This window comes from Diabrotica virgifera, chromosome 7, assembly GCF_917563875.1.
Source record: "Diabrotica virgifera virgifera chromosome 7, PGI_DIABVI_V3a".
Classification (NCBI taxonomy): domain Eukaryota; kingdom Metazoa; phylum Arthropoda; class Insecta; order Coleoptera; family Chrysomelidae; genus Diabrotica; species Diabrotica virgifera.
In genome coordinates this window covers 31,226,986-31,244,660 of record NC_065449.1, presented here as the reverse complement: position 1 = coordinate 31,244,660, position 17,675 = coordinate 31,226,986, and the positions used below count along the sequence as shown (strand labels likewise).

At 34.5% G+C, this 17,675-nt stretch overlaps 2 protein-coding genes across 5 annotated transcripts in view; both read right to left on the bottom strand.

The window, feature by feature from the left end:
* LOC114332949 (stress-activated protein kinase JNK) overlaps positions 1-17,675 on the bottom strand; it is a 121,311-nt gene that overhangs the window by 72,239 nt on the left and 31,397 nt on the right. The gene's annotated exons all lie outside the window — the stretch shown is intronic.
* Positions 2,469-4,102, bottom strand: LOC114332951 (enoyl-CoA delta isomerase 1, mitochondrial-like). Its single transcript, XM_028282756.2, has one exon. It carries the CDS (start codon positions 3,877-3,879, stop codon positions 3,037-3,039), a length of 843 nt encoding a protein of 280 aa, XP_028138557.1. The 5' UTR covers positions 3,880-4,102; the 3' UTR covers positions 2,469-3,036.

Here is a 17,675-nt window from a genome sequence, read left to right as displayed (position 1 = left end):
TAAATTTATAAGTAAAAAATAAACAATGGTGTAGGAATACTTACAAACAATTTGAAGAATATTTAGTTGTTATAAAAACTGAAAGGTTAGATAAAATTAAAACAAAGGACTTAATGACAAACAAAAAACTAAAACTGAACACTACTGTTCTTTTAATTATTATCTGGTGATTTAAATTTGACGGAAGTCTCCATTGAATATGTTATTTAAGATAATACATAGACAAAACGTCACTCATTTAAATGTGCAAAGATGAGCTGAGCGGTTATATTATGGCAATATAGATAGCATATATGGGGTTCATAAAATAATTTGTCCGATACAGTTGGTGTCGTATGATGGACCAAATTTTGACTATTTTTTTAAAAACGAATATGTATAGGATATGAAGTGATTATTATTCATTGTGTATGATGGACAGTGATCTGGCTAAAATTATCAATTTCAGTTCTATTATTCAAGGCTGTTTTTAGAATTTGGCACACTACTAGGAAGGCTCTCTTATTTGATCTAAACTGTTTTAGCTACTTTCACTTCTTTTTGTCAACCATATGGTTTTAAAGATCTGAATCTGACCTATTTCCTTGTCACTGTTTATATAATTTGCTCTTCTCCTTTATTTTTCTTGAATTCCTTATGACCACCAGTAGGTCTCTTTATTATCACACTTCATTCCTGAGGTTTTTCCAAGTATTTCAATAGCAGTATCTCTAATAAACATATCTAACACATTTTTTCTACTATTTTTGCTGAGGAAAGCCCTTCTTTCTCATCATTTACATCCACCACTCAATCTTTTGTGACCCTCTCCAATATTTGAGTTAATTTCACTCTTTATATTATACTTCAATGTCCAGGACAAACAACTTATACTGCTAACTCCACAGTCTCACTAACTATTACCTTTTTACTATTACCATTCACATAATCTGCTTATTTGGTCCATTTTTGTATGTGATAAGTAGTTGACATTCTCTCTTTTGAAAGAATGTGTTAACAACACCATATCTAATACTATTACTAATTCCAGTCTCATTTCTACTTCCGAAACATAGTCCTTCATGTTTTGCTCCATATCCTCTCTTGGATTAACCCACATGCGTACTAAAATCACTTCATATTATGACTCTCTTCAATCTAACGTCAATCTGTCAGAACATCTATTGAACAAACTGAAAAGAACTATACAAGAACGAAATCCAGCTCCTAACTCAATTAGAATTTGCTGCACAAGAGGAACAGAATTAAAGTCTACTATTTTTTATAGGGAATACGCTACAATTTTACTAAAATAGGTTTATTTGATGTTTCAATTTCCACTTGGAAAATCGAGAACGAAATAAAATTGTGGCTTATTCTCAATAAAAATAGTAAATACATTAAGTGGCCACAAGAAAATAGCTTCAGCATACTATCAAGAATGAAAGTCTGCAAAAATTCATTGAAGATCTTTTACGCAACATGCCTAGGAGAATACAGGTTATCATTAGCGCTAGAGAAAGACACTATTTATTAACAACATTACTGTGCAATAAATCTTATTTATATCATTCAAAGAACCTAAAAGTTTTTGCAATATCGATGGCTTAGTGTGAAAACCTCGTATCTCATTAAATTACAATTTTATAGGAGAGGCAAAAAACTGATTTTCTGCATAATATAACCTAAAAACAAAAATTACCGCTACATATTTTTAATTCGAGCACATTGAGACAAATATCTGATATTGGCCTAGAGCTAAAAGTGTTAAATGTTGCTATTAAATTGGAAATACAAATATTAACTATGAAAAACAAATATCCTTGCAGTATATAGAGCGTTTGCCCAAGTAACTATGATAACCTCGTATATCTTGATATACGTGTTTTTCATCTTAAATGAGGTTGTGTTTAATATTATTTATGAGGTTTTCATTTTTCATAGCTTATTGCACATCTCCAAATACTAGGTTGATACAGTACAAATCTTTTGATTTAAGGTTCATAAAATGTTTCTGGACACAGGACTACCCTTTTACTGTTCACAAAAAACATTTCTCCAAGTCGAATCTCTCAAACAAATACTCCAAATTAAGTACCAAAGTCTTGGTTATAAATATACGTGGTATTCACACTAAATCAAGAGAGCAATTGATATATGTGGTTTCTTTTTTCGGCTGTAGAAAATAGTCTAGTGTATTTGGATTTTTTCTAACAGTTGTAAATCGTGAGATACAAGGTTTTCAAACTAAAACCACCAAAATGTCATTTTCGAAAAAAAAAATGAGATACGAGGTTTCCACACTAAGCCATCGATATGTATGTCTGAATCAAATGTGATTCAAAACTTTATGCTACTTTAATTTTAAAATAATGTGACATGATAGACTACTAATATGTTACCATTGGCACAGTGAAGTCAGTAAAGTATTGATATGTTTGTTTCCATTAAAATAATTTTTTAATGGAAAAATAAGTAGATGCCCAAAGTGAAATAAATATGTAGTATTTTTATTTGTGAACTTACATTAGGAAAAAAAGCTTTTTTATTCGGTGTAATTTATTGCAAAATATAATAAAAAAAACAAAAACATTTTTTACAACTGTAGAAAACACAAATCAAAAATGATTTACATACAGAGCAGAATATAATTAACAAATCTACAGAATTACAGGCTTATAACATATACAAAAACCTTTTACAAAAAAATTGGACAAAAATAATAAAATTCTCATAAGGGTATATTTCAAAGAATACAGTACCGAAAGAACAAAAAAAAAATTCGATATCATTTATAACAAAGTCCAATTCCATAGGCAAGTATCAGTTAGTTAGTTACATCAAAAACATACATTAGAGAAATATGGAAAACCATATGATACTTTTAAACAAAATGGAGAATGATTATGATTTAAACTAAAAAGAAGAAAAAATGCAATTATGAAAAAATGCAAATGCACAGAAAAGCAAAATGACATTAAAATATTTCAATATGTTGCATAAAATATTTGAATATTACATAATTCAGTCTATATAAAAGAATATAAATTAATAACGTTATGCCTTTGACTTCTTCTTCAAACTTTGTATATAAAGTCCCAATCCTTCTTGAACTGCAGGCTGATTAGAAAACATTACAAAATTGTCTAAATCTTCTTTCCTATTTTTGACCATATCTTCGATAGTATTACCTCGAATATATTTCTTAGTAAGCCCTCTAGCAACGGGGGAAATTTTGGCAAATCTGGTTATAAACGCTTCTGCTCTAGCCATTCCTTCTGCTTTAGTTTCAATTATTTCGTCAATCATCCCCATGTTAAGAGCTTCGTCGGTTGTATACATTACACCACCAGTTAACGCCAATTCTGTTTTTCTATTTCCAATCACATTTGTCATACTAGCTATGAACCATTTGGGAGCTACGATACCAAGCTGTGTTTCGTTCAATCCTATGGTACGGTTCTTAAACATCACTCGGTACTCACAACACAATGATAAAAGACAGCCCCCTGCGGGTGCATGACCATTTATTAGGGCTACTGTTGGATAAGAAGAACCATATAGTTTAATCCATGTATCCTGAAGAGCTGTCCAAAATGCTTTCATCCTGTCTTGGTCAGGTTTATACATTTCCAAGATGTCTAATCCTGCACTGAAGACACCATCATTTTTTGAGGTCAGAATAAGACCTCTTGATTTGTTTTTCTCTAGGTCTGTTAAAGTAGAAGACAACTGGCTGAGTAGTTCATAATTTAAACTATTTACCGGTGGTCTCTGCATTTCCACTGTGGCTACTCCATTTTTATCGTTTACAGTTACAGATACAAAACTAGCTTCCTTGCTGAAACATCTCACACCACTTTTCACTATATTTGTTTTAAAAACGCTTCTTAAAGCCATTGTGTATGAAGTAAACGTACTAAAACCTTTTAATGGTTAAAATATGCACAAATAGACTTTTATTGATCGAAAATAAAGGATCAAAGTCTACGTTTATATTCCAAGTTTTAAGTCCAAGAAATTAATAAAAATAAATACAACATAACCTCAAACGTCAAAGTCAACAAGCGTATGTTGAAAGTGCTACTAGGCTGTAATCGTAATCTGTAAAGCTGGCCACTCACGGTGCTGCGGTGTCGATCGACAAAATCGTCGATAATAGCCGTGTTCGTGCTGCATGCCCCGAGTATGCCCAGAGGGAGAACGCCTGCGCATTACGTTTTCGGAGGGCAATATTCGACCTTATTGAACGTCCAATTTTGTAATGCGCAGGCGTTCTCCCTCTGGGCATACTCGGGGCATGCAGCGCGAACACGGCTAAAATAGTATCCATTTATTCTGCAGTAGTGCAGTACTGCAGTAGACAGGCTAGTCTCTCTGTGGTTAAATTGTACGATTTAATTGGATGCACGGTCACACACGATCAAAATTTTTTTCAATTAGTCGAATTCGACAAAATGAATGACACCGCAGTACCGTGAGGCCGGCTTAAGGCAAGCGTCCACAGACCCGCATCGTACGCAACGGATTTTAGTTTGCCTTGTACAGAAACTTATGTAACCGCGTCCACTGATCCGCATCGTACGGATCGCATTATCGATTGTCAAACTAAAATCCGTTGCGTACTATGCGTACGATGCGGGTCTGTGGACGCTTGACTTTAATATAAAATCAATCTAAATTAAATAATTGATGCCTACAAAGAACGTACATAGTATGTAATAATTAGGTAATTATTTTAAAATAATAATTAAAAAAAATATTGTTTCGATTTTTTAAACAAAAACGGTTATTAGTGGAATTTATGAGTTATGGAAATGGGTAATTTTCTAATTTTGTAGGGGTACGGGTTTGGGAAATACCGTGAAATATGTTTTTATTACTAACAGTTGTATTAGATAACAATTTGATTCGATTTATAAATTGTTGCATTTTGTTTATCAAGTTCTTTCGCTAATTATTATTCTTCTGTGCTATGTTTTTATTTACTAACAGTTAGTTGTATTAGATAACAATTTGATTCGATTTATAAATTGTTGCATTTTGTACCTATATAAGTTCTTTCGCTAATTATTCTGTGGTATAACAAAAATGTGTTACGGATTCAATTAGAAAGTCACTAAAAGATTGTATCACCAATAAATTTATACAGGGTGTTTGGTAAATAATGGGCCATAGCTTAACCTTAGATTCCTGAGGTTAAAATAGGTCGATTTAAGCTAATAACTTACCTTAGTACGAAAGTTAATAATAACCGAAATACAGGGTGTCAAACTTAAACCTTTTATTTTATTACTTGAATATTTCCTATGGAATAATAACACGAAATTTGGTAAACGGGGTTTTTTGGGACGAGAAATCTAAATTCGCCACCAAAAATGATGTATTACGCAGAGGGCACCACATACGCCTTTCAGCGCTCATTTAATATGTTCAATTTTTTTTATTACCCACTCTACATATTTTTTGAACCAAAACTTTTATTCTCTTAATATTTTTACTTAAAAAAGGTATAGACTTGGATCCAGCGTACCAAAAACAGTTGATTAATAGCAAGCTGAGAATTTTTTAATAGCTTAACAGTGTCTAGTCGGACAAACTTTGATGTTTGAGAACACTGGAACAGGGGAAGTTTTAATTGTGGAACAGGTTAAAAATTTGGAACGTCAGACTACGAAAACGTTCCATGTATTTTGTCGGACAGAGCTTCCAATTGTTTTGTTACCATTTCATTAAACTGTCATGCAAAAATCAGCCTGGTGTTTATCATCAACAGAGCATTTTAATGAGTGAAACACGAAGAACATGTCAAATGACAGGAATCATGTTGGTTAGTAATAGCAGTCTGATTTTTGCGTGAGAGTTTAATGAAAGGGTAACAAATCAATTGGATGTTCTGTCCGACAAAATACATGGGACGTTTTCGTAATCTGACCTTCCAAATTTTTATACTGTTCCACAATTAAAACTTTCCCTGTTCCAGTGTTCCCGTACAACAAAGTTTGTCCGACTAGACACCATTAAGCTATTAACAAATTTTCAGCTTGCTATTAATCAACTTTTTTTTGGTACGCGGGATCCAGGTCTAGTATACTAGATTCATCTCGCTAAACTCAACAGTTTTCGAGATAAACACATTTTAAATCTGCGAGGCCACATAATGTTTTGCATAATATCATTGTAGTTACACCCAAAAAATAACTTAAAACCATAAAAATTTATGAAAATGTATCGCAAATTTCTTCAAATGGAATTTGCGATGCAATGACATAAATATGAGAACTGGCACAATAATTATTATGGTTTTAAGTTATTTTTCGGGTGTAACTACAATGATATGCAAAAATTATGTTGTATCGCAGACTTAAAATGCGTTTACCTCGAAAACAGTTGAGTTTAGCGAGATGAATGTAGTATATCTTTTTTAAGTAAAAATATTAAGAGAATAAAAGTTTTGATTCAAAAAGTATGTAGAGTGGGGGATAAAAAAAATTGAACGTATTAAATCAGCGCTGAAATACGTATCCCCCTCTGGGTAATACATAATTTTTGGTTGCGAATTTAGATTTCTCGTCCCAAAAAACCCCGTTTACCAAATTTCGTGTTATTATCCCATGCCTGTCAGGAAATATTCAAGAATAAATAAAAGTTTAACTGTATTTCGGTTATTATCAACTTTTGTACTGAGGTAAGTTGGCTTAAATCGGCCTATTTTAAGCTCAGAAATCTACGGTTAAGCTATGACCCATTCTTTACCAAACACCCTGTATACGCCAATAAAGATCAACAAGCCTTACATGCCCCGTGGTTTGAAATTTTTATGTTTAGTCCAGACGGGTTAGACGAAAAAAAGGCCTAACTTTGCACAGCGAGCTGCCCGAGCTGCTCTCGGAAGTGGCAGCATAATTTTAGGTGCAGTAAAAAAACACCGAAGAAGAAAAACTGCTGGTATAAGCAATCCACACTTGCTGGCCAACAGATTCTCATGCAAGGACCAACAAATGCAAGTATGCAAGGTCTCTTTTTTCTTGGTTTTAGGAAATTGACACTAAATGCGGAAATATTTTATATTAGTTAACTGCATAAAGATGTACATAGAAGACAAAAAGAAACATTACATATGGATTTTTCTAAAATAAACATGATATTTGTACAATAAAAAACTATACTAATTATGGATATGACACCAACATTAGATAGGAGAGAAAATTCGCATCATGACCACAGGCCTCTCAGGTTACAGACTATTGCAAATTAAAACAAATATGACCAAGCTCAATATCTTCTCTTCTTCTTAAATCAAACAAGACTCGTTAGGCTCTAGCACCTGATCGTAAAACCTTTGTACCATACCTTGTTTTTTCTAATAAGTCCTATGGCCTTAAACAAGGCCAACAATTGTCGTATTGGTTTTATGATCTCTTCTGGTCCAAACCTCTTCCTCGATTTAGCACTGTTTGTACCATGGTTCATTCCTCTTACCTAGTGTGTATAGGTGGTTTAGTTTTTCTTAGCATTTTTAGTAATGGTACAGGTTCTTGGCCTATAAGTTTCTCTCGAGCCTTGTTTTGCCAACAGATCTACTCGTTCATTGTCATGCATCCCTTCATGCCCCGACACCCATACTGAAGACACTTTATTATTGAAGTTATACTTCTTTAGGCGCCATTGAGAGTAAAATTTCATAATACTGCGGGCATGCGGACACAGACAGTATGGCGTTTAGTTGCTAAATCTTTCAAGTTATGTATAAATATATCAGTGCAAGAAAAGGTGTGAAAATAATATATTAGTGTTTTTAGTAAATATATTTATTATAATCTTTGTGTCTTTGGATTTGTCTTCCTCAGGAGTAAGATGAGTATTATTAAAACATTTTATTGTATATTTATAATACTTCACCTTGTCTGTTTGTTACCGTGAATTGTCATTAGGTACGTCCGAATCGATACAGACACAGTCCTCGTAGCGTATTTGGTATGGCATTCGGCTAGAGATCGAGAGGTCTTGAGTTCGAATCCGGAGCAATCCTATACTTTTTTTTATTTTTTTGAAAGCGGTAAGCACAAAATTAGTTTGGTGTTTAAAAAAAATTAAAACAAACTTTTTAAAGTATATTTATTTTTAAGAAATTATATAATAGAAGTATAACTTCTTACCTGCGTACAAAGTACACACACATTATTTTTCTTTTAATCTTTTGCCACTATGATTTCATCAATGCTCAGATACAAAAACTGCATAGAAAGAAAAAGATTATTGAATGGCTTTAAATTATTTATTGCAAATTTCCCGTTTTGCAATTAAAAAGGTGTTTGAAAATATCATATTTGAAAACCTTGCCTCCTATTTCAATCAAAATCGGATGACAAGAAGCCGAGAAAATGCAATTTTTGGAGTGAGTTGTGATTTTGAACTCGTCGATTCTTTTTTTGCTTGGTGCGCGGATGGACATTTCTTTTTGCGGACTCTGGATTGCAAAATTATTATGCAAAATAAAAATGAATAACCATTTTCATCTCGTTGCAAAACGAAGCCAAAGCCGTCTAATATTTAAGTTCGTTTAGAGAGCGCAGCAAACAACCTTACCGAACGGTTTCAAAACTCGTTAGTTTCTCATCAGATACTGCATATATGTTGCTATCTCAAAAACAAACTGAAATAATCCAGATGACTAGCCTCACTTCCCTGGACTGTAATTTACCTCAAGGTTGGCGGGAGGACCGAGTAAGTGGTTTTGGTCCCTAATATTGTGAGGGGAACACGACCACTGAAACCAAGAACAGTCCAAACAGCGTCCGGGGGCGGTGCACCGGATGGTAGCCGGACTCCGCCACCGGAGGCTAAAAGGCCCGCAATCATCCCCAATTGCGACGCCTTCTATCTTTCATCTGATTGTACCATAACCTGACGAATTTGAAGGCTTTCGTGCCCTCACTGCCATCTTCTGTGTCTACTGCACAAATCATAGTCACAACTGGTCTACGACAAAAATCAAAGGACATTTTCAACCTAAAAACTCCGAGTACAATCAGCATGACCCGCTCCCCCTCCCCCTTCCCATATTCCTCCCCCAACCCCCACTCTCACAGGAGACAACCTGGTCCTAAATCTGATGGAGTAAACCAGCAGTCCTCTGATCCTTAATGGTGAACAATTGGAGCTGTCTAAAGAGGTAAAGTATCTAGGGGTTATACTGGACCCAGAACTTACCTGGAACCGACAGCTTGAAAGAGTAATTAAAAGAGCAGAGGCGACATTAATGCTGACCAGACGCACACATCGAAAAACATGGGGACTCTGTCCGAAAATGGCGTACTGGACATATACAACGATAGTGAGACCCATGATAACATATGCATCCTTGGTATGGTGGACAAAGATGCAGCGAAGAACCGCTATAAACAAGATAAGCAGGATACAAAGACTTGCATGCTTGGGAATAACGGGAGCAATAAAAACAACACCGACGGCGGCACTGGAAACCCTGTTAGACCTACCCCCTCTTGATATATTCATCAAAGGAGAAGCGAAGATGGGAGCATACAGGCTGCAAGGAAAACCAAGGGATAAATACGAGAACCTTGGGCATAATCAGATTTGGAACCAAGGTGGGGTAAGTATATCTGATACATACACTGACCACATGGTACCAAAATACACATTTAATAGGAACTTCGGAATAGAAATCAATGACCGAAGGGAGTGGAACAGCATCAGTAGCAAAATCAGGAGAACGATCTGGTATACTGACGGATCAAAAACCGATGAAGGCACTGGAGCCGGTATTTTTAGTGAAACAGAGAATGTAGGACTCAGTTTCTCACTAGGAACATACACAACTGTGTTTCAAGCGGAAATGTACGCAATTCTGCAGTGTGTCACAATGAACAACTTGAGGGCCTATGAAAATAGACGGATCAATATACTCACAGACAGCCAAGCATCACTGAAGGCACTAATGAGCCCGAAAGTGACGTCAAGGCTGGTATGGGAATGCCGGCAAGAACTGGAAGAACTGGCCGAAAGAAATAGTGTAACTCTATTCTGGGTGCCAGGACACACCGGGATAGACGGTAATGAGAAAGCAGATGAGCTGGCAAGGAACGGTTCATCAACTTTATATTTTGGCCCAGAACCTGCTCTAGGAGTACCTAAAACAATAATTAGGGGACAAGTCAGGGAATGGGTCAAAAACAAACACAAAGAATACTGGGGGAACGTACCTGGTCAGCGACACGGGAGGCCCTTAATAAGGGAATCCTCAAAACGGAGAGCTGAGGAACTAATAAAATTACATAGGAGTCAGCTCCTCATAATTACAGGTCTTCTCACGGGTCACTGTGTCCTGAAAGGACACCTGAATAGAATTGGGCTGTACGAAGGGAACCTTAACTGCAGACTGTGCAATAGGGGAACTGAAACAGCATATCATGTACTATGCGAGTGTGAGGCTTTGGATCACAAGAGGCAGGCTATTTATGGACAACCAAAATTAAGTCCAGCAGATGCCACCCAACCCATGCTAGGGATGTACAATTTGGTACGTGGAACCAAGCTTGTGGATTGGGTGACATAAAAGGTAGGATGGTTGGCCAATAAGCCCATGAGGCTGCAGTGCCATCGCAGACATATGTCAGACGAACTCAAAAAAAAAACAGCAGTAAAAAATCCGGAAATCAAAGTGTAGGACACCGTGCCGATGACTGGATGGCCGCACGAAACGCGGTCCTGAACGGTTCCCTTGGAGAGCTGGCGACACCCCATTGTACGTAGCCTTACTGCCGCATGCGGGGCCCTGCGGTAGCCGACTTCTATTTCCCTAGCTACTCGTGGGAATGATATGTCTAAATCTACTACAAGTAAAAGAACCGGTAGTACGTTCTTTAACGGTAAAATATTGCAAAACCTCTATAAATTTTAAAGAACCGCTTGGATTGACATGAAACTTGGCATAAACATAGCTAATAAGTCAAAGAAAAAAGTGATATTGTGCCGATGTGTGCTTTTGCCCTGGGGGTGACTTTCACCCCTTCTCGGGGGTGAAAAAATATATGTCCAAAATAAGTTCGGCATTCGATAAACTGACTAATTCTAAACAACTTTTGTTCTATAGAGTTTTTTCACCAAGTCAATACTTTTCGAGTTATTTGCGAGTGAATTTTTTCATTTTTAAACAAAATAACCACGTTTTTAGACGGTTTTTTGCAAATAACTCAAAAAGTAAGTATTTTGTCGAAAAAATTATTCGTAATAAAAATATAGTTTATAAAAAAATGAAAAAAATGGTGCATATACTAAGTCTGTAGACCGAGTACAAGCAAAGTTGTAGCTAATGAAAAGTATGTTCTTATTCGTCAAATTCCAAATCGAATATTTCATCGAGAAATAACCAAAAAACGGAACACTTTTCGGGGTACACTCATTTTTAAAGTGTTTAAAAAAAAGGTTTATTTTTGTTTTTAAAAAAAACTTCTAACCTTAAAAGTAAGTGAGTTATGCTCAAAATATTGTTGGTACCTTTTATTTTTTGGTAAAAAGAATCCCGAAAAGCACCCCCTAATTAGCATATCAAATAAAAGTAATCGTAACCGTTTCACAGGTTACTTTGCTTATTTATTCTTTATACGATCTGTAAGTCTCAGCGGTTCAAAGTGCTTATTTTTGAAAAGGCTGTAGTTAAAATGGCTTGAACGAGTCACTAATCCCGAGTTTATGCAAATTTTGAACAGCCATAGCATAACCGATTTTTGTTTAATAGGAAAACAAAAAGTCCAAAATATTCAGAAAAGCAAAGCGTACATTTTATTACTTCTTGAGATTTTTGGTATTACTAACAATTTTTAAGTTATTTTGGAAAAGAGCATTTTTTTCAAAATTAAAAATTTTAAAAATTTTATTTTAAAACCATTTTTTTTTAAATAAGCACGTTGAATCGATGAAACTTACAGACCATATAGACACAACATAAATAAAGCAACATGTGAAGCGGTAATGATTAATTCTAGTTAAGTTTTTAATTATTGGGTGATTTTCCCAATTTTTTATGCCAAATCAAAACGGACCAACTGTATTTTGAGCGTAACTTGCTCACATTTGATGCTAGAATATTTTTTTATAAAAATAGACATAAAGCTTTTTAAACTCTTTAAAAAAGTTGTAATGAGTTTTTTCCAAAAAGTGCTTAATTTTTTGGTTATTTCACGTTGAAATATATTTATTTGAAATTTGGCGAATATGAACCTATTTTTCTTTAGCTATAACTCTGCTTCTGCTAGGTCTGGAGACTTCATGTATACACCATTTTTTTCACTTTTTTACAAGCTATACTTTTGCTAACAATGGTTTTTTCGATAAAATACTTACTTTTTGAATTATTTGCGAAAAATTGTCTAAAAACGTGTTTGTTTTGCTGAAAAATGAACATATTCACTCGCAAATAACTCGAAAAGTATTGACTTAGTGAAAAAACTGTATAGAATAAAAGTTGCTTAGAATTAGGCATTTTATCGAATTTCGGACTTACTTTGAACGTATGTTTTTCGTCCCCGAGAAGGGGTGAAACCCACCCCCAGAGCAAAAGCACACATCGGCACAATATCACTTTTTTCCTTTGACATGTTGGTTATGCGTATGCCAAATTTTATGTCAATCCAAACGGTTCTTTAAAACTAACAGCAAAAACCGTCAAAGAATGTACTACGGGGGTGACCCGCCCGGAAAAGCGGGAAGAGCAGACCAAGTCAAAACAGGTAGGGCGAGACTAAACTCACTCACTGATTTTTGTTAGACTTTTGAGCCTTGGCTAAACGCAAGTTTAGCACCTCGGCTATTGAGGATAAGGTATATAAGAAGAGGGAGTGTCCGGAATGTTTCATTTTTACGGAATGCCTGATGATGCAGGAAAAATTGACCCGGGACCTCTGTAGGTTAGTTACAGAGGTGCCAAACACTCGATAAAGCCGTACTCGCGTTACAGAAGAACACAAATAATATGAAAAATGAGTCACTAAAAAAATATATAGACAAAAGGCGGTTTGAGGAAACCGATAGAATACTGATAGACGTGGACGTTCAGACCGATCCACATCTGACTCTACCGCGCAGCTTATGAAGTGCGCAGTAACACAAACTACCCCCGAGAGGACGGTTTGCTCCTGTAGGGATAGATCTGTAACCCGGGAGTTTAGCACTCAAACAGAACCTTGGCACGGTTTCGGCGTCAAACAGTTTGTAAGTTCCCTGACCAAATCATCACTTTTGATGATTGGAAGAGGGTAACAGAGCAAGATTGGGCAAACAGAGAACCAAGATTGTGGTCGGAAATCCGGTAACTACGACTGATGAATATAACAAGGTTGTCTTCGTCGAACTAACGGATACAAAAATTTGTTTTCACAAAAAACTCAACTTATATAGAAATAAACTTTTATTTTTTACGTATTGAAACGATAAATTTTCTGCTATTTGCTTTTTCATAATAGTACATTCTTTCACGGTTTTTGCTCTAAATTTTACAGAACCGCTTGAATTGACATGAAATTTGGCATACGCATAGCTTACATGTCAAAGAAAAAAAGTGATATTGTGCTGATGTGTGCTTTTGCCCTGGGGGTGACTTTCACCCCCTCTTGGGGGTGAAAAAATATAAGTCCAAAATAAGTCCGGAAATGGATAAACTGACTAATTTTAAGTAACTTTTGTTCTATAGAGCTTTTTCGCCAAGTCAACACTTTTCGAGTTATTTGCGAGTGAATATGTTCATTTTTCAACAAAATAACTACATTTTTAGAAGGTTTTTCGCAAATAACTCAAAAAGTAAGTATTTTGTCGAAAAAAACGTTCTTAGCAAAAATATGGCCTGTAAAAAAGTAAAAAAAAATGGTGTACGCGTTAGGTCTCTGGACCTCGTAAAACCAGAGTTATAGCCAATGAAAAATAGATTCATATTCACCAAATTTCAAATAGAATACTTCGAAGTGAAATATCCAAAAAATTAAGCACTTTTTGGGGAAAATACATTATAACTTTTTTAAAGTGTTTAAAAAAAGCTTTATTTCTGTTTTTATAAAAAGTTTTTATCATTAAATGTAAGCAAGTTACGCTCAAAATAAAGTTAGTCCCTTTTGTTTTGGCAAAAAAAAATCGGGAAGACCACCCCCTAATTAGCAACTTAATTGAAATAAATCGTTACCGCTCCACAAATTATTTTATTTATGTTGTGTTTATATGATCTGTAAGTTTCATCGATTCAAAGTGCTTATTTTTGAAAAAATTTGGTTTTAAAGTGAAATTTTTAAAAATTTTAATTTTGAAAAATATGATTTTTTTCAAAATAACTTAAAAATTGTTAGAGATACCAAAAATCTCGAAAAACAAAAAAAGTCAGCATTGCTTTTCTGAATATCATGTATTTTTTTGTTTTTCTGTTAGACAAAAATTGATTAAGATTTGGCGTTTCTAAATTTGCATACATTCGTGATCAGTGACTCGTTCAACCCCTTTTAACTACAGCCCTTTCAAAAATAAGGACTTTGAACCGATGAAACTTACAGATCATATAAACAATAGGTACATACACTAGTCAAGAAACTTGTGAAGTCGTAACGATTAAGTTCATTCATTAGTATCATTTGAGATACTAATTAAGGGGTGATTTTCCCGATTTTTTTTACCAAAATAAAAAGGGAATAACTTTATTTTGAGCGTAACTTGTTTACTTTTGATGCTAGAATTTTTTTTATAAAACAAAAATGAAGCTTTTTTTAAACACTTCAAATAAGTTGTAATAAGTTTTCACCGAAATGTGCTTCATGTTTGGTTATTTCACGTTAAAGTATTCCATTTGGAATTTTACGAATATAAACCTATCTTTAATTAGCTATAACTCTGCTTGTACTAGGTATGCAGACGTGATATATACACCATTTTTTAAATTTTTTATAGGCTATATTTTTGCTAAAAATGTTTTTTCGACAAAATACTTACTATTTGAGTTATTTGCAAAAAACCGTCTAAAAGCGTGGTTATTTTGTTGAAAAAATGAACATATTCACTGGCAAATAACTCGAAAAATATTGACTTAGTGAAAAAACTCTATAGAACGAAAGTTACTTAGAATTAGTAAGTTTATCCATTTCTGGACTTACTTTGGACGAATATTTTTTCACCCCCAAGAGGGGGTGAAAACCACCCCCGGGGCAAAAGCACATATCGGCACAATATCACTTTTTTTCTTTCACTTGTTAGCTATGTGTATGCCAAATTTCATGTCAATCCAAGCGGTTCTTTAAAATTTAGAGGTTTTGCAATATTTTACCGTTAAAGAACGGACTATAACTACATACCTAGCTCGTCTTCGATACGATGTTAACGGTACGAAGGTTCAAACTCTTCTCCCCTGGATTAATGTTGTTCTGATTAAGAATAAATATAATAAAAACTTTTCGTTCTTAATAGCTACATATAAAACCATCGTAAACTAAGCCATAAATTACCATAGGCCGAGACTGAAATTCGCAAACCCCCATTACCCGCTAGACTGAATCTAGGATATATTACCCAAATCCCATTATTTTTAATTGAATGTATTATCCACGCTTTAATTACCTATATCTCCGGCCCCGAAAATTACAATCGGCCCATTAATTCCCAAGAGATTGTCCGAAGGGACAGTCTACAACTTCATTTCTGATTAGAACCTGTTAAAATATTCAACTGTTTCTAGATTGACGTAGTATAATTACCTACACAGAAAATAAACGACAAAGGGCTGGCGTGGCTAACCACGGTCTGGAAACTAGTAAATACACGAGTGGCAACAGGGCGTTACAGCGAATTGTATGTGTTTGCCTAAATAACGCTGACCAGACTGTGTATGAAATGCACATTAGTTCATCGTCATCATACAAAATGTACCGGGTGTCCCAATAAGAATGGCTCTCGGCCATATCTCAGGAACCGTTTATAGTGGAGCTTTGAAATAAAAAAATTTATAACAAAAGTTGCCTCAGGAAAAGCCTGGAAATTATTTTCATAATTGTGGGACCACCGCTAGAGGGCGTAATTGAATATCAAAAATTAAAAAATCTAAATTTTACAAAATTTTCCCAATGAAGGGGCACTGGAAATCCGATCGTCGTATTCTTCATAAAATTCTACGCATACTTGATTTGACAAGTTTAGGTCTACCTTTGGAAATAAGAGGTAGGGGTGAGTGGGAACCTTGTTATGAAAAACTGGCTGTGAGTCCGGTTCTGCTTAATCAAATTTTGCAAACTTGGTCTTGTTGAAGATAGATCTTTTTCATCAATGTAAAAGTTATGATTTCGAATCAACTTACTGAGTAATATGCCAGCTAGAAGGCGTTATTTAATTTTTTTCAGAAATCTAGTGTTCCTTGGAAAATATTAAATACAAACATGCATTTTTAATACCATATTACAAAATTAGACAAAATTAGCAACAGAATAGCGAAAACCGCATGTTAATACCTTTTTTCTATCTCGAGATATCTTACAAAACGTGTAAATTTAAAAACATAACTGTTACTGTCACCGGTAAACGAAATAATTCATTAAAAGTAGTGTGCTATGGAAACAACAAAGAAACATTTTCCAGCTCTCAACGTATATTAGGTCTTTTCAACGCTTCTCATTTGTTTCGAGCCTCGTTCATATCTCGTATATTAATATTATACACGGATTATACGGCATATGACAGAGGCTCGAAACAAATGAGAAGCGTTGAAAAGCCCTATTACAAAGAAATAAAAACTATTTAGTGAGGACATAAACATTCAAATTTTTGCCCATCATTTTCGTTGCAAACATTTACTCTTTCAAGAGTAGATTGAACAGCAGTCTCAATTTCTGCTCTCGATATGCTTTGAATGGCGTTTAGTATTCTCTGGATAATGTATTCTAGAGTAGTGTATGATGGGCAACAATTTGAATATTTAGGTCGTCACTAAGTAGTTCTTTTTGTTCTGTGTTATATTTAATTTTAATAGTATTGCTTCTCTTTATATTGTTGTTTTAATTAATTATATTTTTATACGTTGACATCTGGAAAATGTTATTTTGTTTTTTTCCACGGCACACTACTTTTCATTAACTTAGTTTACCGGTGATAGTAACAGTTATGTATAAAATTTACACGTTTCTCGAGATATCTTGAGATAGAAAAAAGGTATCGACATGCGGTTTTCGCTATTCTATTGCTAATTTAATGTAATTTTATAAAGTATGATTAAAAATGCATACTTGTATTTAATATTTTCCAAAGAAAACTAGATTTCTGAAAAAAATTAAATAACGCCTCCCAGCTGGCTTATTACTTATTAGGATGGTTCAAAATTATCACGCTTACATTGAAGAAAAAGATCTGTCTTCAACAGGACCCAGTTTTCAAAATTTGATTTAGCAGAACCGGACTTCCAGCCATTTTTTCATAACAAGGTTCCCACTCACCCCCACCTCTTATTTGCAAAGGTAGAGTTAAACTTGTTAAATCAAATATGCGCAGAATTTGATGAAGAATACAATAATCGGATTTCCAGTGCCCCTTTATTAGGAAAATTTTGTAAAATTTAGACTTTTTTATTTTTGATATTCAATTACGCCCTCTAGCGGTGGACCCACAATTATGAAAATAATTTCCAGGCTTTTCCTGAGGCAACTTTTGTTATAAAATTT

Bases quoted from the DNA above. Each gene is read 5' to 3' on its own strand.
- LOC114332951 (XM_028282756.2), bottom strand. From the start codon at position 3,879: ATGGCTTTAAGAAGCGTTTTTAAAACAAATATAGTGAAAAGTGGTGTG.